General features: G+C 42.0%; 1 protein-coding gene across 4 annotated transcripts in view; it reads right to left on the minus strand.

Annotated features, from left to right (window-relative positions):
• ZCCHC7 (zinc finger CCHC-type containing 7) overlaps positions 1-27,584 on the minus strand; it is a 124,648-nt gene that overhangs the window by 15,656 nt on the left and 81,408 nt on the right. For all 4 annotated transcript variants that reach the window (XM_055700260.1, XM_055700257.1, XM_055700258.1 and 1 more), the window contains exons 6-8: positions 27,109-27,234; positions 25,293-25,463; positions 14,073-14,108 (exon numbers count right to left, since the gene is read on the minus strand). In XM_055700260.1, coding sequence (XP_055556235.1) covers positions 14,073-14,108; positions 25,293-25,463; positions 27,109-27,234 — 333 coding nt within the window. The remainder of the gene's footprint in view (positions 1-14,072; positions 14,109-25,292; positions 25,464-27,108; positions 27,235-27,584) is intronic.

Below are 27,584 nucleotides of genomic sequence, written 5' to 3' on the forward strand. Positions count from 1 at the left end.
TGTTGGAAAAATGCATCTCGTGGCTAGCCACGCCAACTGACTTCTACAGCGCAGCGCAGCGCGTCATGGCATGCTTTGTGATCCTCACTGGTACGACAACACACACCCAGTGTCGCTGATGGCCAACAGCAGCTCAAGCCCGGACGGGAGACAGACAGAGCCACCTTGTAACTCGCAAAGATGCGCCGCACCCGCGAAAAGAAAAGCTTTGCACCCTACCCCACGTGCCAACGAAACCACAGTGAAAAATAACTAAAATTCAGATAAATTCCTTGTACTGTAACTAAATTTCTGTAACTAAAATTCAGATAAATTCCATGGGCTCGTAATCAGATGAAACAAGGGTCATGCCCTCCATTGATCCATCAGCTATCGCGCTGCCTTTGCCTAAGGCTTGCGCTGAGGTTTTGGTTTTGGTTACGTACACCACCAGTTTGGGCAACTCCCATTTTAGCACGCGAGGGAATAATTCTGTAAACCCTTCACCCACTGCACCCCAGGACTAGCTGCTTACACCACCTCCAAGTCACTCAACGCCATTCTTGCACGCCAAGAAGAGACAGTTACTTCTCCTGATGCATTTACATACATCGCTATGCTCATACTTAATCTGTCAGATAATTTTTACTGTTATTTCTTGTTGCACTCTAAAGCTAAGTAATTAAACAGTGGACTACAGAAAGAATGCAGGGGGAGTCAAAAAGCAGACCCAGGACACTCCTTCCAATAACGTGCCCGACACAATGAACACGAGCTCTGCACACCGCAGTCTGTTTTTGTGCAACTCTCTGAGACAAACAAGACATGAGGCTGGGAGTAAAACTCATTAGCAGTGATGTTTCACCAATTTCTTGAGTCACTGAAAGATGATCATCAAGTGAATCATTACACACTGTGGGTTGCTGACTGGAGTTGGACAGGGGAACAGTCACAACAGCTCTATCACTGAAAAATACACATTTCTTTTCCCTTTACCAATTATCATAATCTACTTGTATACCAGCTAAAACAATGGCAGGTTAGCATCATTCCCTTATATTCAAAATTGCCAATATAGGATATCATGTAATATAGTAATTATACTGAGGGGTTTTGTTGTTGCTATTTTCTTTAACCATGTCATGCACCCAGTAGACTTGCATTCCATTGGGTAATTCCTTAATTAGGCAGATTTTTGAAACAAGTATTATGTACACAACAGACCGGAACGTCTCCTTTGGAGTCTTCCTAGTCTATCAGGTGATTGCATCATTAAGCCACACATGCTACGTAGTAAAAATCCTTATGAAAATTCATGACAGAAACATACTGAGCTTGATGCATGCTAATAAGTGAGAAACACACAAATTTGGTATCTTGACTTTTAACTCCTCCCCAAACTCCAAACAATTATAAATAGAACAATTTCTTTACCAGATTTTATTCTTAATTTTTAAAGCCATCTAAATAAACTTGCTCTTCCAACAGGTGTTGTGGGGGTCACACCTGAGTATCTTTCCACAAATTACACCTTGACATTTAGTTTACTAAATGTGCTTGTAGCATTCGTTCCTCCTGGATTGCGCCAAAACGCAGCAAAATAACCAAGAAAAAAGTGATCTAACTAAACTTTCAGGTTTCGGTTTGTTTTGTTTTGAAGTACATGATACACATTAGATTACAAATCAAGGAAAAAAATATTTTTTTGATTGCACAGTCTGGAAAAACAAAACCTTTCCCAGAAGAAGAAATTTAACTTGTTCAGTCCACAGTATAAGCACTGTGAAGTGGTTATTTTCTACAGAAATAAGACATTTCTACAATGCATTTTAAATAGATGCAAATAGCATCTACAATCGACTGTGTGGAAACATTAAAAGGAAGAGACAAAAAGTACAATATTACATATTTTAAAGAAATGAATGTAATCGTTTGATACTCTTAAAAGCAGAGAAAAAAACATCCTAAAATATTAATTCAAAAACCCTTTCCTGAAAAATGGACAAAAAAATTCTCAGGTTCATAGAGAAAATGAATATATGCAAGATAGTAAGGATAACAACAATACAATCCCTGAATGCCTCAAAATCTTCATGGTTTAAAAGGCATCCCAATTTTCTCCAAAGGTGGTGGCATCTATCCAGTCGTCCATGGCTAATTTTACACAGAATGCAAAACGTTATTTAAATAGGACGGTGCATTAAACTTCAACTATTTCTGATGCAGCTCTCAAACTACAAACCTATCTTTCTTCTATTTTAATTTTAAAGTAAGTTAGCAAACACTTCCTTCTTAATCCCCAGAGACTATCTATACAGTGACACAAATGCACAAATTTATGACAGTAACATAAATGCTCCTCCGAAGTAATGTGCAACATTAAGTGAAATCGTTTCCTGGAAAGATATTATAGGTATCTATATTTTATTTGCCATCTTAAACATATCTGGGTCTTTATGACCTTATTTTTAAAATGTATTTCCTTTTTACATTTCCTGGTGCAAATGGACTGCATAAATAAGCAATGTGCTATGAGGCTTCAGACTAGCCGATAAACCCTTTCAATTTTCATGCCAGCTTCTTCTTTTGTAATTCAAATCTGGCTGAAAACTGGCAGCTCTGAAAACTGAAACAAGCACTGCCACAAATACCTTGTAATGCTATCGACCTTGTCTGCCCATGCAGTGAGAAAGGGGGATGCATATGTGTCTGCAGTCATCCAGATAACACAACTCATTTTTTTGGGGGGATAACAGAAGCCAGCCCCGGACTGTGCACCAAAAGCAGTCATTACCAGGCAAGCTGGAGAATAAGTCTCTTCAAAATACACAGCGCATTTAAAAACCATATACAGGGCTCAGCCACTGCTTTCATTACCAATTTTAATTTAGCTCCTTCAGTTTGCCAGCCAGATAAACTCTTTAGTGCTGTTTTTTAATCTATTTGCCACATTTTATGTTTAAGATTATAGTAATATGGGACAGGAGAAGGAATCACTTTTAGAGGAAATAAAGAAATAGATCCGCTTATCAGCGCCCATCAGAAAGTTCATTAATCAGCCAGGCTTTGTGCCCCCTAAATTGAAAGGTTAAATAATCCTCTCAGGAATATTTCTCGGCACCACTGCCAATTGTCCGGAGAGAAGCTGCCATTCACAGCACTCTGGATCGGTGACAGGGTATTTTACCACTGTTTGGACCCCAAACAATGACGGACAAATGGCCTGGCTTACAAAGAAACCTTTTAGTACAAGGATGGAAAAAGGACCACAAGCTTTGAAGTGGGGTGGGGGAGGGGGGTGCGTGGGGATGAGTCAGGGGAGGAGGAGAAGGAGGAGACTCGTGCATGGGGATACGTAGATTTTATTTGAATGTTTATTAGGAGACCCGCCAAATGTTGTTATATTGCACCCAGGCATACGTGCCCAGAGAGAGCACGCGCAGGCAGGCACTACACGCTCGCACACTCGCTGCACTAAGTGTATGCATACTTACACATACATTTATACATTAATCTGAACACAAACATTTGCAAAGCCTGTAAAGTCAGAAGATGAACAGAACTAAAACATGGTTATATTTATTAGCTAATACACCGGGGAACCCAGGAAACCCCAATGTTTTAATTTTTACTGTCATTCTAGATGATTTACAGCTTCCTTTCTCTCTCTTTCTCTCTCTTTAACCTTTATGTTGTCTACTAATCACCTTTCACGATCAGAAGCAAAAGGAGGAAGTACCACATTTGAAATAACTTTCTTAGCGGAACATTCTTAACAGATATTTACTTTGAGGTGATTTCTGATTATAGCTAAAATTGAAGTAAACACAGAAAAAATACAGTGCTGCTGGAGGACACCAGATGCCAAAAGAGTGGTGCATCAGTTTGTTAGAAGAGGGTTTTTGCTTGGGTATATTCTAAATAAACAGTAATTCAAGCTTTTTTCTTTAAATTTCGTAGCAGCTAGGCTTCAATCTGTAGCATCCTTTACTGACGGACAATTTTACAGAAGCATTTTCCTGACATTGGCAACATGTTAACTGTGCATGTTGTTTATCAATTTTCTCATTATTTTTTCATGTGTTCTCCACTTAAGAGCATCATATATATTCAGTAATGCCATAATTATTTTTACCTAGCTTTTTAACAAGTGACATTCATCCAGCATACATCCTTGAAGAAATGTCTGGCAGTCTGTATACAACCATTAACGCACACAAGCTTTTCCATGTCCTTCTTGCACATCTGTTTTTGTAAATCAGTCTCAATTCCATGAAGTTTTTCCTTGAATACGACCTGGTACTTTCTAAACTGTCTACAGCATCTAAAAATGGATCAAAAGATTTCAGATTTCCGCTCTCTCACATCATGTAAATATGCCATTGATCAAAATTGTTTTCTCCAAACCAACTTTTAGGTATCTCAGTGCTGTTTTCTCTTTCCCTCCTCACACCATCATCAGAAAAGCAGAATTAATTTAATCGGGGTCTCATCAGCCATCAAAATAAGCCAGACAGCAACTGGATAGCACGCGCAAACCCAGTGCAATTAATTTTAAAGGAGAAGATATTTTGGGGTTACCATTTATTCCACAGAAATCCCTCAGCGTTTGCGTATCCTCGTGCACAGGCACCCACCACCCCATTTCGTAAGAGCCAAAGGAAGTTACAAATATGTTTTAGAAAGAGATTTAACTGCATAGTCAAGAAACAACATGAAATTACTTTCTGTTAACTACAAGCAGTTGCTAGAGGCAGAGAAACTGTAACTTGGGGGGGGCGGAGATAAAGGGGGAAAAAAAAAAAAAAAAAAAAGACATGCAGATTTTGGACTCTGAACACCAGCAGTGACCAGTGACTCTCCATTTTGTCCTGGTCTACTATAAAAGTAGCAGCTCACCCTGTAATTGTTGCCCCCCTCCTACATCTGGGGGGGGGCAAAGCCTGCGCCATGCTCGTGCCGCGCTGGGCTGCCGCAGCACAGACCGCGATGCGGAGGGCACCGCAAAGGGACCACCAAAACGGGCCTGTCAGGCCAGGTGTGGACTGGGCTACAGAGTAAAATGCCTAATGAAGCAGCAGGTAAAAAAGTTTGCCTGCTCCCGGCGGAGGCGGTAAGACCAGCGAGGCAGCGGTGCCACACTGTTGTGATGCAAGCTGCTGCCAGCACCAGGGCCATATGGACATTGTGGAGCCGTACACATGGCCGTTAGGGTATGTTTGTCGAATGTTGATGTCACCCAAGTTCAACATTCAAAAAATAAGTTCAAACTGAGGGCCTAACTTCACTCCCCCAAAGCCAAAAATTCCGAGGGACGCTGCCTTCTTTTGCCATACGTGGGTGCTACAGCATACGTGCATATATCGTGCAAATCACCCACTGCTCTGAGACTTCTCCAGTGCTGCAGTAAAATAGCACCAACTTTTCGGCATATGGCTCTACGCTACTCATCACTTTGTATGGGTCTTCGGTTCCTTTGAATTCCCTTCATGCTTGATTTTTCAACATCTGAAACCAAATTCAAGGTAATTCTGTCATGGGGATAGCAACTTTCCTATTCACATGACAGGACCTAACAAGATGTATTAATATTATAGACATGATAGACCCTCTCAGAATTAAATCAGTGAATACTTTTAGGGAATCCTAATCTGTAGATTATTAACATGATCAAGCATAACTTGAGAAAGTTACTGTCTTAACCAATGCAAGCTTCTGGCTGCTCCTAACACACGGATCATTGACAAGATAAACTAGCAGGTCTGGGAGCGACATGGACGATCACATATGCTGATACCAGCGCAGAGCTCTGTAGGCTGCCGTTGCTAAATACCTGTGACATTTTACCATGCAAAGCATTTGTATGTTAAAATGCAACAGTTTCAGTACTACTAAAGCACATAATTTACAAGCAGCTACTGAGTGGACATTTGACAAGTAAAAATGCCATTCCTAGTTAGGATACAGGCGCAAACAGTTTGTGGACATTTACGCTCTACTGACATTTCACATTTTTTCCACTTTGCAATATGAAAATGCACCAAAATACATTTTACGTTACCTACATGAAAGCGTAGTTTTTACGTGTTTACAAATGTCTGATAGATCACAGGCAATTTTTGGTTTCCTATGGAATTTTGAAACTGACTCTTAAGTTCTAATAAAACAAAACTGAGAAAAAACACCTTTATATCAAGGCCAGAGGAATAGTTTTCAGGAATTTCAGGGAACGTTAATATGGATATTCATACACAGAATTTACTGCAGAAAAAGGGCACATGTTTTTTTCTCAAATAACAGCCTGGTTTTTTTAAATGCATTGAAAATCTCACTCTAGCTTGAAAATTCTATTTTCCTTATTTAGGTGCTTAACACTAGAACTAGTAAAAATTCTTTAAATGATCATATAGGTTCACCTTTTCAAAATAAAGGAGAGGTGAAAATTTCTACCAAATTTGTAAGCATTAAAGAAGACAATCATCTGAATCCCCCCCGTTAAAAGAACTGCATTTACGTATACGATGGGGAGCCATGCCAGCAATCAATCTTACCACAATTGTCCTGTTTTCTGTTTAATTAACCAGCTACCCAACAGTTTTGGTGTATCACAAAAATGTGTGTCACAACAATTTTGGCGCGTGTTGGGAGAAGGAGGAATGCACACGGCAGTTTCCACGTTGAGAACAGAGGAACTGCTGCCTGCAAGTTTGCAGGGGAGGGAGCAGCTCTCTGCAGTCATGGGTGCATCTTGCCACCAGGATTGCTGGCACTGCGTTTGAAAAATGTCACGCGCTGCAAAAATAGCTTCCTGGGCATGCAGGGGTCAGCTAACCACAGATTTAAACTTTCAAAATATTAAAATGTATTGATTTCCATGCCCTGCACTTCTCCTTTTCCCATTTAAAGGCAGGCCCAAAAGGCGTTGCTTTTGCAGAAAACACAGCGTTCCTTCAATAACAGTAACATGCATACTGCAGTCAGGGATTCTCTGAAGGACGCCGCTTCTCAAAGACAAACGCTTCGAGGAGGTTATTTGGAACCCCAAAATCAGAGAATTGGAAGTGACTTGGTTCAGTCAGCCAAGCTTTCTGTTTCCCTCCAGTCCCAGACTGCCTCCAGATATAAATCAAAGTGCAATTTCTGGTCAAGTTGTACTCAGTCTTTAGTGGTCCACTTCAAAAGCACCTTTTATTTTATTTTCTGGGGAGACAGATGAGGAAGAAGAGCATGAGCCAGATAAATGTTAAGAGGAAGCAAGGATGCTCTCTACAATGCCTACACGATTAAGGTAGGTGGCAGCTGGTGACGGCGCTGCTGGAAGGTTGCACAGCCCACCCGAACGGCCTCTGGAGTCTGGTCCAGCCTGGCAAGAGCTGGATGCTGACCTGGGGTAATGACCTTGAGCCCGGGCTGTCGGAGCAGACACCAGCCAGGGATCTGTCCTCTGCACTAAAAAGGCACCAAGACACCATTGCTCCTTCTCAGGAAACAAAGTGCAAAGCACAAAGATATGTCGGCATTTTACAGATAACCGCTTTGAGCCTTCTATTTCAACTTAACCGGCACACAAGACACACCCCCACCCCCACCCCCCACCCCTTAATTATTTGGTAGTCATAACCAGCCGAGGGTATTAGTTAAAAACTAACATTTTCATGAAAAGGCAAACTCTAACCAGTACTTTTTGTAGATGTTCCATATTTAAAGTTACTGAAGCTATTCTTTTTCCTGCAAATTTTAAAATCCAGTTTTCAAGTAAAAATTGGGAAAGAACTCTATCTAGCATGCTTTTGTACTGAAAGCAATAGCATACAGCTTTGTACACATAAACACACACTTACTTCTGAAATCCTCTCTCTTTTCTGTAAAAAAAAATATCAGAAAGGATACTGTCTTTCGTCAACTACAATTTCTTTGCAACAGAAAAAATATTTGGAGTTTATGCTTCTGGCAGCCTCAAAAAATATCCAAGACTTGAAAGAAAATGGTAACTAGGGAGAAGTTATAATCAGTAGGGGAAAATAAACACAATGTAAAATAAAATCCAAGGGACCCTCTAGACAGCTTACCAAACCACCTCTAACGTACTTAGTTTCACCAGAACAATTGTGCAGGGCAGGCAGGCATTTCAGAAGCATCTCTATCACAGAACGGCACTTGCACAAGCGGTAGAGCTCAGCCTTGAAGAAAGTATGTAGATAATTTACAAATAAAATTGCTGCTGGTGCTATCCAAGACCTGCCCTACCTCCTCCCCTGGCGAAAGAGGCTAGCACGCGTTTTTGGCGAAGATGAAATCTTCGCGTACCTAAGCACCAGAACGGCACCGCTCCCTCAAGGGCAAGTGTGGGGACAGCATCACCCTCCAGGTGTTCATGATTCCGCTACAATCCACAGGAGGGAAAGCCATCCTTACCCTAAATTCATATCCTCAGGAATTTTGGGTTGCCTTCCCTGTGAAACATCCTGCCGAATGGCTATGGAAGCGTTGGCACGCAAGGACCCGCTCTGTGAGTCCGAAATACGAAAAAATACACTGTCTGTCACATAAACCAGGTGGTAATTTGACTGGAGTTAACAGAAATAACCTCAAACCACCTGGAGAGAAACTGGCCAAGTGCTGAAATACTTCACGCAAACGCAATGATCTCATGGTCCGCAGCCCCACGTCACGCAAAGACTGGAGGAGCTGGCACTGCAGCCATGTTCACAGCCACTGCAGCAGCCCCATCCCTGCACACGGGGAAGCCAGGCTTAATCTCCTCCTGAAAATACTTCTAAACCCATCCTTTCCCTCACTGCACAAAACCTACAAAGCTTCTCTGGAAACCAAATGCTCTTTCTCTCCCAAGCTTAAATGTTTTGGGTTTTTTGGTTGTTGTTGTTTGTTTTTTGTTTTTTGGGGGTTTTTGTTTTGGTTTTTTTTTTTTTCCCCAGAGTGAGTCAGATTTTAAGTTTTCCCTTTCTGCAAGTCACATTTGAAAGGATACAGATTGACTTTAAGCAACGCTGCTTACATTTTCATTTCCGAAAAAAAGTGGCAGGCCATGAGGAATTTTAATAATGCACACAAAGAAATCCGAGCGCAAAATTTAAACACAAAAGATGCATTGTCCCTTCATGTCTTTTACGCACAGAGGCCAAAACAGCCAATTCCTGGTTCACCTTCTTTTATGTAAGTGGATTAAAAGTAAGATTAACAAACTGTCAAAAAGCATGTTAAATGATAGCTTCTGCTAGTTAAAAATTCTGACGGTTCTAAAACTCTGTTGGTGGCCATCTTGGCCTAGGAGCTTTAATATATACGAGACTGGTGAAGGCAGGGGATGGGGGAAGGAGTCCTTACGTCCAGAGCAGTAGAGGGAGAGGAAAAGGTTATTAAAAATGAGCAATCCCTGCAGAAAGAAAACACCTAGTGCGAGCAGGATTTGGATTTTAACACACAGCTCGACACTGAGAAACACGTCAGAAACGTTTAAAAAATTGTGCTCTGCCCATTTTAGGGACAGAATTTCATTACTCTGCGGATATTTACTGAAGAAGACGCTAATACTCGCAACAATATCTCCTATTTGATTATCGCAGCCGCACCTTGCTCCCGAGCCGGCCCAGCTACACTCATTGCTGTGTACCACAAGTCCCCCCCGAACAATGAAGCAGTGCAGTGTACGTAGGGAGATCTACGCAGCCAGCACGTCTTCCATTTGACATGGAAATACCGAGGTGGTCATTTGCACGTCTTCTGGGTACCCTCTCCAGTCCCGCCGCGCAGAAGGGGGCTGAGTTGCACTTGAGGGGGCCTCGCTCAGAAGAAGCGCAGCTTCACGCCTGAAGCAAAGCACAGGTCACTACGTGCTAAAAATAAATTTCCTTTGCATTCTGCCACGATGTCATCCGTTGGGTGGAAACGTGACCGCTCACGGCAGCGCAGTGTCTCTACCCGCACCTTCACAGGGCCACTCCAGCGGCAAAGTTAGGGGTCCGGGGCCCATTCGGCTGCAGAGCGCGAGCCGCTTCCTTCCATGGCGCGGAGCCCCGGCAGAAGGCCAGCTCCAGCCGCGCTGGCCACCTGAAGCCCCAGCTGTTGGCGGTCACGGCAGCTCCTGTACCTCGGGACCCCGCTGGCAGCCCCACACTGAACCTCCGAGCCCGGGGGGGCTGCGGGACCCCTCACCTCAGCACACCAGACCCGCTTAAAATGGCAGCTGCCACTGGGCATGCAGTGAGGCAGCTGGGTAGCCAGTCGGACTCAGAGGGACGCTATTGTATTTTTTCTCAGAATGAACCGCAAAACTGAACCAAACACATGAAAATCGTGGGGTGCCTTCATCTCCCAAGTTTTTCCACTGATGCCCTTTTTTTTTTTTTTTTTTTTTTAATTTGAGGACTACAGACTGGCCTCCACTTCGGTGCGGAATACTTAATAAATGCCTCTACCTTTACGGCTGAAATCCTAAATAGAGGAGAAAGGGAATGAAAAGGCTCCAAACATTCTGAGGATGAAAAAGCCCTGCCAGGAGCATCCCCAATATCCTTAAGACGAAAAGGGGATGTGACGGCATGTCCTTTGCAGCACAGACTATATTTCTCTGGGTTTGTGGAGCATCTGGCATTTAGACAGACAAAGTTGTAATCTAAGCTTCCTTATAATCATGAACAAAGCGCTTTACAAGACCTTCACATGCCTCGCCTGTGAAAAAAATTTCACACATCTTATTATTTACACTGCAGTAAGCTATGATCAAAACTGTTTATCCTGGATCTGCCAATGAAGTCCTTGTGTTAGTATCTGAATTGAAAATAACTCCTTTGATAAATGTAAGCAGGTATCAAAACTGACCTATTTATTGCAAATAGATATCTACAGGAAGAAAAACTTAAAATATGTTTTGACAAACCTAATTTCCCTTTTCTGCTACAGGAGAAATACACAGAGAGCAGGCATAATGAAAATTATTTGTAAAAGTTTTAAATCACCATCTTAAAGAGGTTATTAAATATTATTTTAAACCACAGTGGGAATTGGATTGTTCTGCTGACTTTGATTGGCTCCTTGCAGAATAATTCTAGTTAACAGAGTTGAAAGAACAAGTTAAAAGAAACTAACTTCATCCACTTACAAAGCTTTGATTATCATAGAGCCTTTAAATTTAAGCTACATTGAATACAATATGATAATCTTTTTTCTATCAAAAGGCAAATTAAAATATTCTGCTCATAATCCTTTTTGCCATTTCAACCGCTCCTAACATTTCTTGCACTGGCAGTCTATTTTGGTTGGAATAAGACATTTCTGCCCATACAACAAATTATTTGTAATGTGCCAAAATTTGTCACCACAGCTAATGTAAACAAAAACCTACCACCATCCATAACAACAGAATGGATTTATTATTTAGTCATTGTTCTAGTCAATCCACGTTTCTGTGCAGGGGCTTCAAAAAGTCAATAGATGGCAGTCCATCTCTTAGGAAAGAGCCAGATAATGAATAAAATCACCAAAAGCTTCACAAAAGAGAAATGTGGAAGGCTGTGTGTTTTTTCACAAGCATTCACAGCAATTAACTAAGAATACTTCATATAATGCAAAACATTTAGACAAACTTTGTAACGGCTGCCTGCAAGCAACGTTATAAAAACGGTCTTTCATGGCAAACCTGAATGCCTTGTTTTATTTCCGCTTATATGTACCTGCATGTGTGACATCCATGATCAATTTACCAAAATCAATTTAAATCTAGGGGTTGTATCCATGGCTAAAGCACAGGAAAAACTCACTGTAGCCTTGGTCTGTTTGCTAATGATCAGGTAGCCTCTGCAGCACAGCAACAAACACGACACTACCTTTCTTCAAACTTCTGTTATTTTTCTTTAAACTGTAACCCTGCTCGTCCAGAAATACTTTTTCTAAACCAGGAAAACTATAAACTAATTTCTGTAGTGAAATACTACTATGCTGATATGAGAGTAAAAGACCTCAGCTTGTTAGTTAATGATCCTATCATTATATAACATACATTATTGTAACGCAGAAGTTTTGATCCTTGTGAGAACACTGTTTACTTTTGTTCTGCTTTGGGTGCAAAAGAGAATATTTAAATGGAATAATAAAAGCTGGGACTCACATCTAAACAATTCAGACAATGAAGTTTCTTGAGGTTTAACTCATTTTTCTGTATCACAAACGTCCTTCACCACACAAATTTTTAAATTCCACGCTTAATCTGACTACTAATGTAACTTTGTCACTCAAAGTGAGCCTTCCCAGGCAAAAAATGGAGATGTGCAAAGCATTTCCCACATTATCAGAAATGTTGATTATTTACAGATAATTTTCAGTTCACTGCAAAATAAAAAAAAATATTTATCAGTAGCTAGGGTCTGACTCCATGTCAATTTGTCTTTGCGTGCCCACATTTGACCGCATTTCAGAATGTCCCTAAAATGCACTAAGAATTTCCAAATTTTAATAATACACTCGGTACTCGTAACAACTACATTTTCTAACAAGAGCTTGTTTTGACAGATATTTCTGGCTTTATACTAAGTAAAGTGTAAACTCCAAAGCTTTTCTACAATATTCACAGATAAAATTTCCTACCTCAGGTACCTCAAATTCTGCCCTAGTAACCACTGGGTGAGGTTTTAAGCTCCCCCACACTTTTTTCCAAAAATATTTTTTTTTCTAAGTGTTGATTGCAACTCATTTTTGGGGGGAATTTTCAATGGCAAGCAAGACTAAAATTAAATAAAAACTTACACCTCAGTAAAAAGAGAACCCAACATATTACTACATCTAATATACCTATCTGATTATTAGACTCCAAACATCATAAACAATTCAGAAATAGTTTTCACATGCAATCTTAGGAATTATAATGAAAGACAGTATTTACTTTTTCCTTCATGCAATTTTAAAAAAGCAAACAAAAATACTCAGTGAATGTACCTTTTGCTTATAATGGGGTTTTATTTTGAAAGTCTATACCAATTCTGTTTAAAATAAAAGTAAATGCTCAGAACGCGTGGAGGATTTCCAAAGCAGATCTTTGTTTTAAAACCATTATGCAGAAAACAGAAGCGAGAGGTTTTAAGAACCGATTTCTCCTGTTCATTGAATTTAGAAGCAAAACCAGAAAAAACACCATTCCACTACCATGAAGAGGTGGAGGAAATTTAATTATAAAGCACATCCCATTTATTGCTCCAAAGAAAAAGCCCACACCAAAGACGCATAAAGAAAAGTAGTGGACAAACTTTTCCACTTTGTTTTGAATGGACAGCAGTGATTAATTGTAACAGCTAAATACATACGAGGTTGATCTGGAGAGCAATGACAGCAAAGGTTCAGATGAAGTGCAAAAATCCTAATCTTCAAAGGTGTTTTTATGTGCAATAATTTTATAAATAAATATGTTTAAGATTTGTGATACCAATCCATTGAATACCGTCTTCACCAGTTAAATACTGTTCCAGGTTTAAATATCAGCCAAATTTATGCACATTTTGTTTTATTTTTATCTCTGTTTTACATAGGAGGAAAAACCTTAAGTAATACACTGGTACAGTTCACAAAGTGCTATTTTCTTGTCTCAGTGATTACAGATCAACTAATGCAGGCCAAAGAGGCAGCCATAGCTATATCCTTACCAATTAGAAATCATTCTGCAAAAGTTTATAAAGTGTATTTGCTCAATTTAGCATCTCCACTCTAGCTGAGGTTTATTTAAAAAGAAAGCTTTGTCACACACAGTGATTAATTACCAGCATCTGGGATATCTGAGATGGGATTATTGCCTCTGCTCTGCATCTCAACTTAAAATTTAACCCTCTTTATATGTGTAAATGTAGCCACCGAGAGGAGAGAGTGCTGCAAGGCACTCATTTAATGATTACAATATTAAAATGAAATCACAGGTTCTAAAGATGTTTAAAAAATAGTGACAGTGTTTCATTGCATTCTTCAGTTCAAAAACTCTTCAGATGTTTATTATCTTCTCACAGAAGATGCTTGTCTATATTTTATGGTCAGCAGTTCACAGAAGAGTAAATAGGTTGGGTGTAGAAGAAAATAAAAAAGGTGTTTCTACTTACTGTTAGGTGATACTGCCTCCATATTTCTGGGCAAGCCTGGAAAATAAAAATATTGATCAGCTAGGAGCATGAAACAAGGTGCTTTACAGCCTGTTGGTTTTGGCATAACACAGTATCCACCGGTGTCGGTCACAGGAAAATAAGAAGCTTAACTGAAAGGGTCTGCATTTCAGCTTCAAAAACCTGGCTAGACAGTTTAATTGAATTTTACACTGGTTTAACACACTCCCTGCCATTGTCAGAAAGCCAGTAACAGTTTTCTCTCTCCCCTTCTTCTCTGAAGGTTAGAAGTTTGGGACAGTAATGTGCTCTTAACTGTAGTAAGTATTAATACTGCAAAACAAACAGGAATGAATTTAAATTCTACATTTTCTGACATTTTATATTTACAGAATGTTTTGGAAATTAAATCACAAGGTACCTTCCTTTCACGGAGGAACAGAAATATTTTAGTATTTTTGTACATATCTCTTTCCTAATCAAAATATAATTGTTACATGTAATAATCCTCAGTAGCCTAACGTCAGATGAGTTGTAAACAAGAGGCATAACAGATTGCTTTAACGTTTCTATTTTTACAATGGCTTACTTTATTTTTTCTTTCTTTTTTTTTTTTTTTTTTTTAAAACTTGCCAGACTTGCAAACAAACTTGTAAGTGCAGCCCTTCGTAAAAAATTTCGCAGAGCAGATTTTTGAATCACAGCAATAACACAATAGACCCGAGGAATACAGAAGAGAGAGGAAAGAGGAAAATGTGGATCTTCTTCTACAAACAAAATCAGACTGTGTTAATGATCAATAAGACAGAGGTTACTTTCTCAATGGTTCTTAATATCTTCAGGAAATTTACAATATTTCTGTCTTCCACAATGACCCCCAAGCCATAAATAAACGCAAAAAATAGTGGTACTTTGTCTGTTAGCCATTTAAGTGTTTAAGGGAGTGTGCACACGGTTACTTCAATGGAGGTCTTGCACTTTTGTTTAAAACATTTACCCTTTTATGAAAATAGCTCCTTAATCATTTGAACAGTTAGCAATTTGGTTTGCCAATCTCAATTTTCAGTATTTTATGAAGAAATATTAAGTTATTCCATGGCTTCTACATAATACGCTGTAGCTCCAATTTCAAACATTGAAGCCTCATGACTACTTGCAAATGAGTACTATTAACATTTCTTTAGATTTCTAATAAATTTTTCACTCATGCCTAAATTCTGGCCTTCTTTTCGTCTGACAGAGCATGTTAATTAAGAAAGACCCCACTCAGCAACCGATACCAGCAACTGAACCTCTCAAAAAATAATCCAAGTTTTTGACTGTCACTCTACGGCACATACAGCATGTTTTTCCCGGATGTGATGGAAATTATATTATTTATTATTCATTCCATCAGTAACACCATTTTCTGGCGAAAAATCTACAATCTGTTCTGTGTAATAGTTCGACATTCCTCCTCTTACTCAAATTCTGCATGTAAATATTTGAGTTTTATATTAATATTTCTATAAAGAAAATGTGTGAAGTACATCAGATCTCTAGCAGAGGAACAGGCTACAACATTTGACAGTTTGAACACACTCAAGCTGTCTTCGAGTGCAAACAAAAGGATTTTCCTCTGCTTTGCTAACTTACGTGGGATTTGAAGGCGCGATACATGAACAGTCTCTAGCGTATAAAAATACTGTATCAAGGGCTTTGCCTTCTCCCTCAAACCTGTAAAAGGTTTCAACTGTACAGGAGACTTTTGCTGGTTTAGCACAGGGGTAGCAAGCACTTATTTATACATTAGTTCTGGATAGTTTTCGATTACCACAGTGTCCCCAGACTAATATGGTTGAAAAATCGCAGTCAATGAGTTGTCATATACCGGCAAAATGCCACTCTGTGATATGACCTTTACTCGCACAGCAGCTATTTACTAATATTTAAAAAAAAACCTCCAAACCACTTTATTTTTTAATTATAGTTTGGTTGGGTTTGGTTCCCCCCCCCCCCCCCCGCCTTGCTCTGGACACAAAGGCATCACTTACAGCGAAAATCCGTAACTTGGAGTAGGAACGTCCAGTTGGCACAGCTCTTACCACTCTTACCAAAACACCAGGAGAGGCACAGTCCCCCCCCCTCTGCAGTGCTATCAAGAGGTAGGTTTTATCATCGCCATCTTTTAAGGATGTTTTATGGCTGTGGGAAAACTTAGGGGAGGTAGGAAGAAGGTGGCAAGGGAAAATTGGCCAAGCATATTTCTTCATTCAGATGGTGATTCAGTGCAATACTTTTCATGGTCACAATGATCACTTACAAACTTCAGAAGTTGAATACAATAGTTGAAAAACGGATGCCTGGCTAAACAACTGCTTTTTAGCAACAATGCTTTTAACTAGGAGTCTTATTACCTTGCATCAGCTCAGAGTTATTGTCTGCATCTTCTATCACAGGATGACAAAATGTATAATTAACAATTACTGCCAAATACTGGCTTCTCAAATGAAGCAAAGAGGTTCGCTATGGAAGACAGCATAACCAAATACAACAACCACCGAACCTGTGATTTTTCTTATTTATTTAAAAGTACTTAACCATGAACGGCCCTCATATAAAGAAAAGCCCTCGTGGTACACAACCATGATGGTAGCGTGATGAACTGCATTAAAATAAAATTGCATCTATTTCCTGCCCCAGTGGTCTGACCTTACGAGCATGTAGCTGTACCAGTGCAGAAGGTGCCTGCGGCGGCTGGCAGCGCTGCCACAGCACAGCCGCAGGACGCGCTGGCGAGGTGCGCTCCCCCGCACCTTTTGCTGTGCCCGCCGGCCTCTCGCCGCACGAGTGCTGGGCAATTAATTTTCCCAAATCCGCGCTGTTTTCGCTGCGGCCCGCATTCAGTTAATTTGGAAGGGTGATTATTCATATCGGAGCCTGATCCGGCTCAGGCTGCCTCAGCAGATGAATCGAGGCTGGGTACCGCACGTTTTGACCCGTATTGAATTTTATCAGGTGCTAATTATTGTTTTACCAGAACAACGGCTTAATGCATCTGTTGTTTAATTCCCACTTCCCCATTCTCAAACGTGAACATCAAAGAAAATAAAACACTCAATCTCAAACAGCCCCTGACAGCAGACCAGGACTCGAGTGCTCAATAGACAAGGCCCTTGCCACCAGTTCTCATATTTCCACAACAATGAGCAAACACAAAAACAGCACTAAGCGGCCTTTCCTCCTTTCCGCTCCCCTTGGCCAGTCGTCTGCCTTGCGCCGAGAGGGCCCTCGACGGCAGCCCTGCTGGGAGCGCAGCGCGGGGGAGAGGATTAGCCTCGCTAACATGCGAGCATTTGCAAAAGGGAAGGAAAAACCCCGCTACTGTATTTGGCGTATGAATAACCAAAATGCACGCGCTGACAGGAGACCAGGACGGGCCTGCAGCTCCCCGGGAGAAAATGTAGCTGTGATGAGTGACAGGGCTTTCAGGAAATATGTTCACAATCACAGACAGTGAAGGCCATGACCTAGATCGTTTAAGAGCTTGTCTTGTCAAATTATCAAAAGCTTCTTCGTCTCTGAATAAAGAGTGACATAAGTGAGTGTCAGAAAGCTGCAGGCTGACAAGCCAAGCATACAATAACAGCATGCACGTCACATACTTGCCGAACACCGCCACGGCTAGCGGCAAATCTTAATGAGAGCGCGGCTGGCCCAGGAGACTTGGGTCCCTGCTGGCACAGCTACTCATCTCGCAAAAATCCTTCAGCTCCAAGTCAGTTATGGTCTGACACGACGACTACAATTACTAAACACAACTTTTTAACAGAATCCTCTGGTGCTTTGTCAAAGCGGCGGCTGCTAGGAGCTGCCCCACCGCAAGCCACCACAATAAAACAAAAGATTTGCCAAAACACGCACTTTTCATCACCTCCGCATGGGAACTGCGGCAGAGAGTGCACAATGCTGCTCTTCAAAACCACTCCTGCACCAGCAGATGTCGAGACCTCTAGCCGCGCCGCCCGCGCAGGTGGCTGCCACTGCTAGGACAGACGCCAGTGCCCACCGGGCTCCTGGCAACGTCCGCTCGCGCCAGCCATGAGGTGGGCACCAGTGTGCCGTGAGCGTGAAACGTGGGCAGTGTTGTTGGGGAGCAGGGGGAGAAGGGCAAACCCCCCTCTCCTTCTGTCTCAGCACCGCTGGCAGGAATGGCCGCCCGCCAGCCCCCATGGACTGGTGCCCATGCCTCCAGCTGCGTCTCGGCCCACCGGGGCTGCCACATCCTGCAGGACGCACCGGCACGCTGCCCACAAAGGCAGAAGGAAATCTTCCAGAAGAGGTGGTTTACATGGCCAGGAGACACAAAGAATATGCTGGCCAAGATGCTCGGCTGATTCTCGGGAAGGAGAACGCCTTACTGGGTCTCGGGGGTGTGCAGACAAAACCTTACGAATGGGGCCAGCAGGCATGGCATGGCTGAAGAGTGACAGGGGCCAGGGTGCTGCCGGGGTAAGCTCAGGCGTTACCCAGCACCTGCACGACATTTTTCCTGAAGGCGTACAGGGATGCGCTGCTCTGCCTGCCATGTTTGCCTCCTCCCTGCCACGTCACCCTGGTTTTGGAGTTCTTTTCCCACCCTTGCAGCTGGCAGGCAGGACTGGAGACCACGAGCATCGTGACACCCACCCAACTGCCACCAAACCGGCAGAACACAGCGTGTTCACAGCCTGGGGTTTGCCGCATATATATACAAGAGCATAATTATATATATACATATATAAGTATGTGTGTATATACACGTATACACACACAGAAATATGGATACACATGTCTATGCGTGCACATGTCTGATGTGCTTTTTTCTAGGGGGAGCAGTGTATGGTCAAGTAGAGCTGCACTTGAAACTTTTGAGCAGCTCTGCTACCTGCTCCTTTGATGATCTTCCTAAAGAAAGCACACGAGGTTGAGCTGCTTCCAACAGGACTCCGTGTAAAGATGATTCCATACATTCTCAGGGCTGCCTTGGGGAAAGAGACTGACCTAAAATAATAAGAGTATTACCCTGAAAATGTTTTAAATAACTTTGAACATTTTCAAATCAGACTAGGCAAAGTATCTTGAGCTGCCTCACAATCACTTCGGGACAAAAGCATGACTGTGGAGAGTCCCTCTGAAACACTGGGCGCAGGAGCTCGTTCTGCATGCTTTGTGTCACAGTAAAAGAGAATAAATTTTCTGAGAAAGACAAAACCTTTTTGGAGCATCCAAAGTACTTGATAATGGCTCAAAAAAATTAGAGAATATATTAAGTCTTGCCCCCCCCACCCTATTAAGCTCTGGTCTATGAAGGCTGCAGTAGCATTTCAAGAGAATTTTGGAGAGCTTTGGGGAATGTTGGACTCATAGAGCCCCAGGTTCAGAGCAAAACCTGTTGACCTGCCTCCACCTCCTATGGACATGGAAGAAACAACCCAACAGGCAGGCTGATACAGAACAGTCACAGTGAGTGGGCTTGGGAAAACACTTCCAGGTTTTTGATGAAATGCCCCACGGAGGACTTGTAATCCTTTACAGAAAAGTAATTAGCAGAGGCACAGAAATAAGAACCTGTTACTATGATCAGTTTACAGAGCTGTCTACGTCAGACCACCTGCCCGTGGTCGCTAACTGCGGCCATAAGCCAATGCTCATGGAGCTTAAAACCAGGGCAAGCATGCACCCTTACCCCAACACTCTTCCACACCCAACTGTGCAAGCTGGATGAAGTTTCTGTGCGTTCAATCAGTCCACGCTTTCTCTTCCATGAACTGCTCCTGCCTCCTCCAGAACCAGAGCAGACTTTCTGTATCTCCTGCATCCCTTGGTAAGGAGTCTCACAGGTCTGCTACTGACTGCATGACGAGTGACCTCCTTCTGTCTCTTCTGAACTGAACTCCTACTGCCTTCATCCCCTAACTCTTGCACTGGAAGAAACAATGAACAATTGATCCATAACCACGGTCTCCCACCACGGATGACTTTGAAGTTCTTTACAGACCCTTCCCTCTGTCATTTCTCTTCCACGCTGAAGAGCTGCAGCTGTGCTGAAGGATGCAGAACAGAGGGACCAAAGTTGCACCCAGGTGTCTGCTGCTCTTCTGGTGATTCCGAGCATTTCACCACCTTTTTCTCACAGCTTGTGAACACTCGACTGATTTTTGTGGGGATGGTATATCATAACCCTTGACATTTGAGTCCTGAATAGTAATGCTCAGAGCCCGCCATTCCGCGTGCAAAGATGGGATTATTTTTCCTCAGGCATTTTACTTTGCCACTCAGGTTCATCTGCCATTTTCTTGGGCTCTCCCTCTGTTTCTTCCAGTACTCGGGTAGTTCTTCACAGCTGGACACTCTAAATAAATTCAGTCTTCTCAGCAAATCTTGTCGCCCTATTGTTCACCCTTTTCCATGTCACACTAGCATACCCTACCTCTACCCTCTTATTCTACACCTGTTCAGTTTCTTTAAAAGCTTTTGGTCAGGAACTTTGTCAAATGTCATTTGGAAATTGCTGCCTACATCAATTGGATCATGTTTACACAAATGCTTGTTGACCTTCTCCTTTGAAGAACTCCACAGATTCCTGAGAACTGGGATTTCTGTTACAGAAGCTATCTCGAATCCTCCCAGGTATATCATATTTTTGTGCATCCATTCCACCATGCCGCTGTTATTGCTGTTCCTGCTAATCGGCTTGGTGTACACAACAGGCTGGCAGGCCTGGTGGCCCAGCTCTCCCTGGGACCCATTTTAAAAATTGTCATAATATTTGCCACTCGGTCACCGATCAGGCAGAAAGCAAAAGGCTACCCACAGCCATCAGTCATCTGGCTATCTGACCTGCCAGTTCCTCTAACAGCTCTTGGGTAATTGTTACCCAGTTCTGGTAACAGGTTAGTATTCATAGGTTAGAAGTAACCCTAACATTGTCTTCAATTTCAGAGATCCTCTGATGATTCCCTCCACAAAGGAGGACTGTGGTGTTGGGGATGTCCCTGGTTTCTTCCACGATGAATGCTAGATACCACAAAACTATTTTTAGGTTGTTAGAAATAGCCTTATCTTGGCTCAGTGTTCTTTCGTGTCTTGATCATCTGTTGGCCTTACAGGCCTCTTGCTCTGATGTGAATAAAGATTTACTGTTGGTTTGGAGTCCTTTGTGAAGTGCCCCTTAAACTCCTTTTAACCCTCAGTTCTGCACTTTCACATTTAATCTGCCAGAGTTTATGATCACTTCTGTTTTCTTCATTTGCCGATAGACATCAGGTTTTCAGATGACACCTTCTTGCTTTTTGTGTCCTCTCCCACCCTGCCATGCAGCCTCACAGCTTTCATTTTGTTCTCTGCAGTTCTGCCATGCCACATTTCTTTCCAAGGATGAAAGGTTGAGGCAGACGAGACTCTGCTCTCACACTCCAGTGTTCACTGCACAGGCGGCCTCATGCCCGTCACGCAGAAGCACAAGAATACTGCCTCAAAGTTTCAAAGACAAGCCCTACTCATCTTAAGGTGGACCTAAATGAGCAGGAAAAAAAATACATGTGCTGTGATGTTCCTGAAAATCTACACAACTCAGGTAGGATTTAAATTTGGGGATGATAGAGGCATATAATCCTTTACAGAAAAGAAAATCACTTTAGACGAAGTGAAATCTCCCTGTCTATGGTGAGCCTGCCACAAACTCTCAGTTTTCCTTCCCTAACTGCTCACATCTGGTGCAGCTCCAGGGCATCTTCAGCAGGAGCAGGATGGACCCAGGCAGAGCCCGATGCACAGCTGCTCTCATCCCACCTGGACAGGACACTCAGAAAGCTCTGGAAGGGAAGGAGGTCTCCAGCGTTGGACTGCTAAGCCACAGGGTCAAACCTCCCGCTGAAACGCTATTATTCCGTCATCCAGCGACACGGGGACTGAATATAATGACAGCAGTTATGGAATGTAAGCTTTATCAGGTAGAAGAGTTATTCAGATAAACCTCTGTACTCAGTGAGAGGGAGGAGAAGGCCTTCTCAGGATCTCTCTCATTCTTTGACCAAATAGAAGAAATAAAGGTAGGAGGAGGAGATATTTAGGAAGAGGTTATAATACTTTTGAATTTCAACAAAACCCAGCATTTAAGGGAAGCAAGCAGGTGTATTTGGAAGACAAACATTTAAGCCATATCTTTAGATAGAAAACGAAGTAGGAACGTACGCTGATGTTACCACAGGTTGCCTGTTATCCTCATCAATTTGTGTTTAATTTGAGGGGAAAAAAACCCAACAGCATAAAAGGTTCATTTCTATGTATAGGACTGAATTTCTGGGACACGTAAAACCATAATAACATCTTAAAAAGTTAAAAAAATATGTTTAATCACAGTTGAATTTTCACCCATGTTTTCTCTTAGTAGATCATATCAAACTCAAAGGCCTTCAAACTCTTTCTGTCTTTCTCTTCAGTCCTTACAGTATAATGGCTGCTGCTACCAAAAAGCCACAGAGAAATTAAAGAAAGGACACAGCAAGTCCTCTGCCTGTATTTAGGAAATATGAGGACAAATCTTCATGTCACCTTCATAACTGAACCTCCTGCTAAACCGAATTAAGTGTCCTACTGCAAAGTCACTACCGTCATCTAGTTTACTTTTTCAAAAATCAGTTCAGCACTGTCTGTGTAACTACATGAGAAGTACACACGTTTAAAGACTATCTGGGAAGGGCTTTGTACACAGACACACACACAAAAGCACATAAATACAAGACCTTTTCAAGTGTAGTTTTCTAGTGTCACTTAGTGTCATAAAGCGGTATCATCATTGCAATATATTTCTGCCTGGTTGTAATCACACAGATCTTTAATGTTAAATATAGTTATTAACCTTGACAATTTTGCTTGTTTTGCCAACCTCTTTTATTTTTCTACCAAACTTCCAATTCTATAGCATTCAACACTTTCTTAAGAATATTGAAGAATGCTTTTGTATAAAAGTCTCCTTCAGAGGTGTAACATTCGTGCCAAAGTAGTTCATCCTGCACTGAAACTTGATGTGAAATAATTCATCCAAGAAGCAAAAATTTAAGAATCAGTGGTGTCTAGGTTTGAGGTACACCATACTTAAAAAAGAAAACAAATATCGCTGGTTTGTGAATTCTCTGAGCAATTACAAAAAAACTTCTGTTTTTATATAGATGTATATGTGTGTGTGTGCGTGTATTATGCATGTATTTTGAAGTACTAGCAGAAGCTTTTAATGCGAGAAGCTTTTAAGTTCACAGAGTCACAGGATGGTTTGGGTTCAAAGGGACCTTAAAGACCATTTAGTTCCAGCCCCCCTGGCATGGGCAGGGACCGCCCCCCCCCCCCCCCCCCCCCCCCCCCCAGCCCAGGCTTCTCCCAGCCCTGTCCAGCCTGGCCTTGAGCCCCCCCAGGGATGGGGCACCCACAGCTGCTCCGGGCAGCCTGGGCCAACTCACCACCCTCACTATAAAACATTTATTTTTTAGATCTAATCTAAATCTCCCCTCTTTTAGTTTAAAACCATTGACCCTTGTCCTGTCACTACTGTCCCTGGCATATAGCATCTCTCTGTCTAACTTCCACGAGCAGTAATAACAGCTTTGGGCAGACTCTCAAGAGCAAAGCAGTTTCGACTTGTTTCAAAACGCATTCAGACGATTTGAAGAACTATATTAAAGGAAGGAGATCATGCAGAGTGTGTTTCCGTAACAGTAGTGTTTAAACAATAGAAAGTTTTGAGAAAAAAGTCTCAGTCAAATGAAGTCCCATGACCTCACCTCCTACCCAGTCTTCAGTGCAGAGAGTGCACTGTAACTGAATGACCTTTAACATGCTTCAGTACCTTACAGGACTTCAATGATTTTCATGTTTCCATACCTGGAACATACAAAGTAACTTCGTGCCAATGTTACTCATTCACTTTTCCAAGGCAACTCTGAACGCTCAGAACACAAGCAGAATGCATGTGTTTTACGGGGCCTCCCCCTCCCCATGAAATAAATAGAAACCCCTCCCCCGCTGTGCTGCTCCCACCCGAACCAAGTGGCCAAACATCTGGTGGGAAATACACTGAACATCCAATCTCCTAGTGAGATGAAAGGCGAGCTTCCATATTGCCACTTGACAGAACCATTTTGGCTAGGAATACAGGTGCCAGCTCACGAACGCCTCTGAAACGTTGTTTTAGTAGGTAGGGTACGGAAATTCTTATTTGCACCAAGTACTTTTTTCTCTCCAGTACTTGTGACACAGAGGCAGCATAACGTAACATGAACGAGGAATTAGGATGACTGGCAACAGGAGCAGCGCCCACCCAACTGAGCTGGTCTAAGCAGAAGCTCGGGTTTGAATGACAGCAGTGAAGATGGAAAACACGAGGGTGGTTCTCGTGGGATTAAGACAAAATATCAGTAGGTTCCAGACATTAAATGCTTCTGTCAATACTTCTAATAGCAGGGTATACCTTCTTCCAACTGTTCTACAAATTCTGTTACACTGTATGTGTGATGGGCCTGTCCGTAGGGATAAGGAAGTAGAGAGACAATTTCATTATTGTCTTTCTTCTTGCATATTCACAAATAATCGAGGACTCTGACAAAAAGCAGGCAGAAACTAAGCTAAGGCACATGAATGTGGTTGTAGACCTGCTTCTTTACGAGCTACTGTCAGATACAACTTTTATTCCCCTATAACCGCGTGAGAAATAAGGTGTACCATTTCCATTTTGTTTTTAAAGGATGTCTGTAACGTAAAAATACCTCCGGAAGGCTACTAGACATTAGTTTAAACTCCTCATATTTTCATTGTGGAATACAAGACCATAGTGGAAAAAAACCATGGATGTGGAACTCTTGGAGCATCAGCGTTATTCTTTACCTCTTGCTGGCATGCTTGTAGCATACCATGTCTCCTAATTTCAACCTCCCTACACCTTCCATTCAATAGAAATGAGGACATTTTTCTCCCCCCTAACTAAACTGGACAAAACTAAACTAAAGACTGAGCGTTCACAAAAGCTTGTTTTCTTTGAACCGTTCTTCATGAAGACTGTGATACTAACCACGATAGTTCCGTATGCTTAGAAAAATACACACTATATAAAATTAGAGAAGCATGAGAAGACTGTGGTGGTTGTAAATTCAATTTTTGACAGATACAAACCCAGTAATGACTGAGCTCTTTGCCACGGGCTATACTCACATCAGCATAATGCCCCTTCATATCACAGCGACTGCAGTGTTTATTCCAATAGGCTCTCTCGAGACATTCCCTGAAAAAGTGGCCAGGCAAACAGCAGTTCAAACAAAAACGTGCTGGGCAACTGTTCTGTAGGTGACCTCTCTCTGCACACAGACAACAAGGGGGAACTTTCTGTGAAGAAACAAAAAAAGAATTATGTTAAGTGAGAATGTTTCAAAAGATGAAGAAAAGGAAAAAAAAAAAATAGAAAGAAGAAACAAAGAGACCACCCCAAGTAAGTGTCTACTGCTTCCTAGGTGTTGCGGAGATGTTATGTTTCACCAAGGAATCAAAGTGAAGGGAGACTACGAATAGAGTAAAACTCAAAGCTGTAACTCTCTAGCCTCCCTGTACTTTCTTGATTTGGACTTTGCATCCGAAGCACTTGTTAAATGCCCAGCACCCATGTTATTTGCTCAGTGAATACAGCAAAAATAACCATTAAACCGGAAAGCGTATTTCACTCAGAGTGGAAGTATTGGGCACTCTGTAGGAACACTTGATTTTTTTATCACGTTTCTTAAAAGTCGAAAACAAACCGGATCATAGGAACATGACGCGCAGTTTGTACCACAACACACTGGACTGGTCTGTAAATATAGTTTGTGCCACAGACCATTGCACTGCCAGCAGGTTTGGGGTGCACCAAAGGCCAGCGGGACACAGCCAGACAGTCGAGCCAACAGCTGAAGGGGTATTTGTTCCATACAGTGCTGTGCTCAGCAACAGACTGGGGGAGGGAGGTTTTCTGACGTTGCTGTTGCTCAGGGCCTGGCTGGGCAGCAATCTGCTGCGGTGAATGAGTGCTTTTGCATCACGGGGCGGGGGGGGGGGGGGGGGGGGGGGGGGCGGGGGGGGGGGGGGGGGGGGCGGGGGGGGGGGGGGGGGGGCGGGGTGTGTCTGCATTTACTATACTGTCTTTCTTTCGACCCTTGAGTTTTTCTTGCTTTTGCCCTCTCCCCCACCTCACAAGTAGTGTGTATGCGAGCAGCCGGCTGGGGGCTTAGCTGCCAGCCAGGGTCAGTCCGCCACAACCACTTGGCTGCATGCCTTGCGACTCACACAAACAAGCACATGCAGCCACAAATACAAAACGCTGAAGACTATTCTAAGGCCGTACCTGTATCTCTTTAAAGCCAATCTTCCCAGTGAGTGAGTGTATCCTCACTCCAAGGGCTTACGTTTCAACTAGATGGGATGCAGTTGCTCGAAGTCTCAGTGTGGGTACCAGCCGAGGGGACTGAGGTTTTTACAGATTCTGTTGTGGGGACTGGTAAATCCAGACTCTCAAGCAATTGCCCCCACTTCTTCACAGTATAGCGACTGATTTTTAAAACTCTAATCCTCGAACAAACTTTCTGTCTGTAATTTTTTACATTATTCCTATCACAGTTCATTATATAGATATCTGCTTTCATTCATTTAGTAAGGGTGATTTCTGGATTGTTGAATGTTGAAAATCCATTTGAAAAACAAGGTACATCTTAAAGTGGTTTTACAATAAGAAAAAAAAATGTTTCTATGTCGTACTTGACCCTCTTTTTGCTCAGTTTATACTCACAGATTGTTTCCTTTTATAAAAACAATAAAAGCAATGACCTCCACAAAACAGACAGCTAGTTTTATGTAGTAAACTGATCTTGTGCAAACTATCCTTCAACTTGGAGCAACTTTTCAATGAAATAACAAACCACTGAAGTAATGCTTGTTACGGCAAGAGCGAAAGAGTACTAGAAAACACAGCTGCAACTACAAGCAATTTAGGTGTTGCATTTACCTTTGGAGTAGGACAGTTCTTGGACAAATGACCTGGTCTATCACAATTTCTACAGGTAACATTTTTATTGGCTCTGTAGTACCGCATACTGGTATGCCTCAAACTTCCATAGTTGGAGATCTGTGCCTGGTGAGACAAGAAAAAAGCAGCAAATTTATCATTTCAGATTCTGTAGTTTAGTGTTTGTTGGAAATTTGTGAAGGTCACTGCTGGTAGCGTTCAAGTTAGAAATCTAACTTTTTACCAGTTCAATTTACATGTACAAGTTTGAACTGGATAATTCTGTATAAAGGAACCTGCAGAGTCTTGAAGTATAGTCTTGTTCAATGTTCAAATATGCTTCGGGACATTCTTTTTTGCTGTTTAAAATTGCAGTTGTGAAGTTTTGCGTTCCCTTGATTAGTCAAGAGACTTTTACTCACTACGCTACTTCACGATGAACTGACATTTTTCTCAGAATACAAACATAACTAACA

Source organism: Falco cherrug (genome assembly GCF_023634085.1).
Source record: "Falco cherrug isolate bFalChe1 chromosome W unlocalized genomic scaffold, bFalChe1.pri SUPER_W_unloc_1, whole genome shotgun sequence".
In the NCBI taxonomy this organism is placed as follows: Eukaryota; Metazoa; Chordata; class Aves; order Falconiformes; family Falconidae; genus Falco; species Falco cherrug.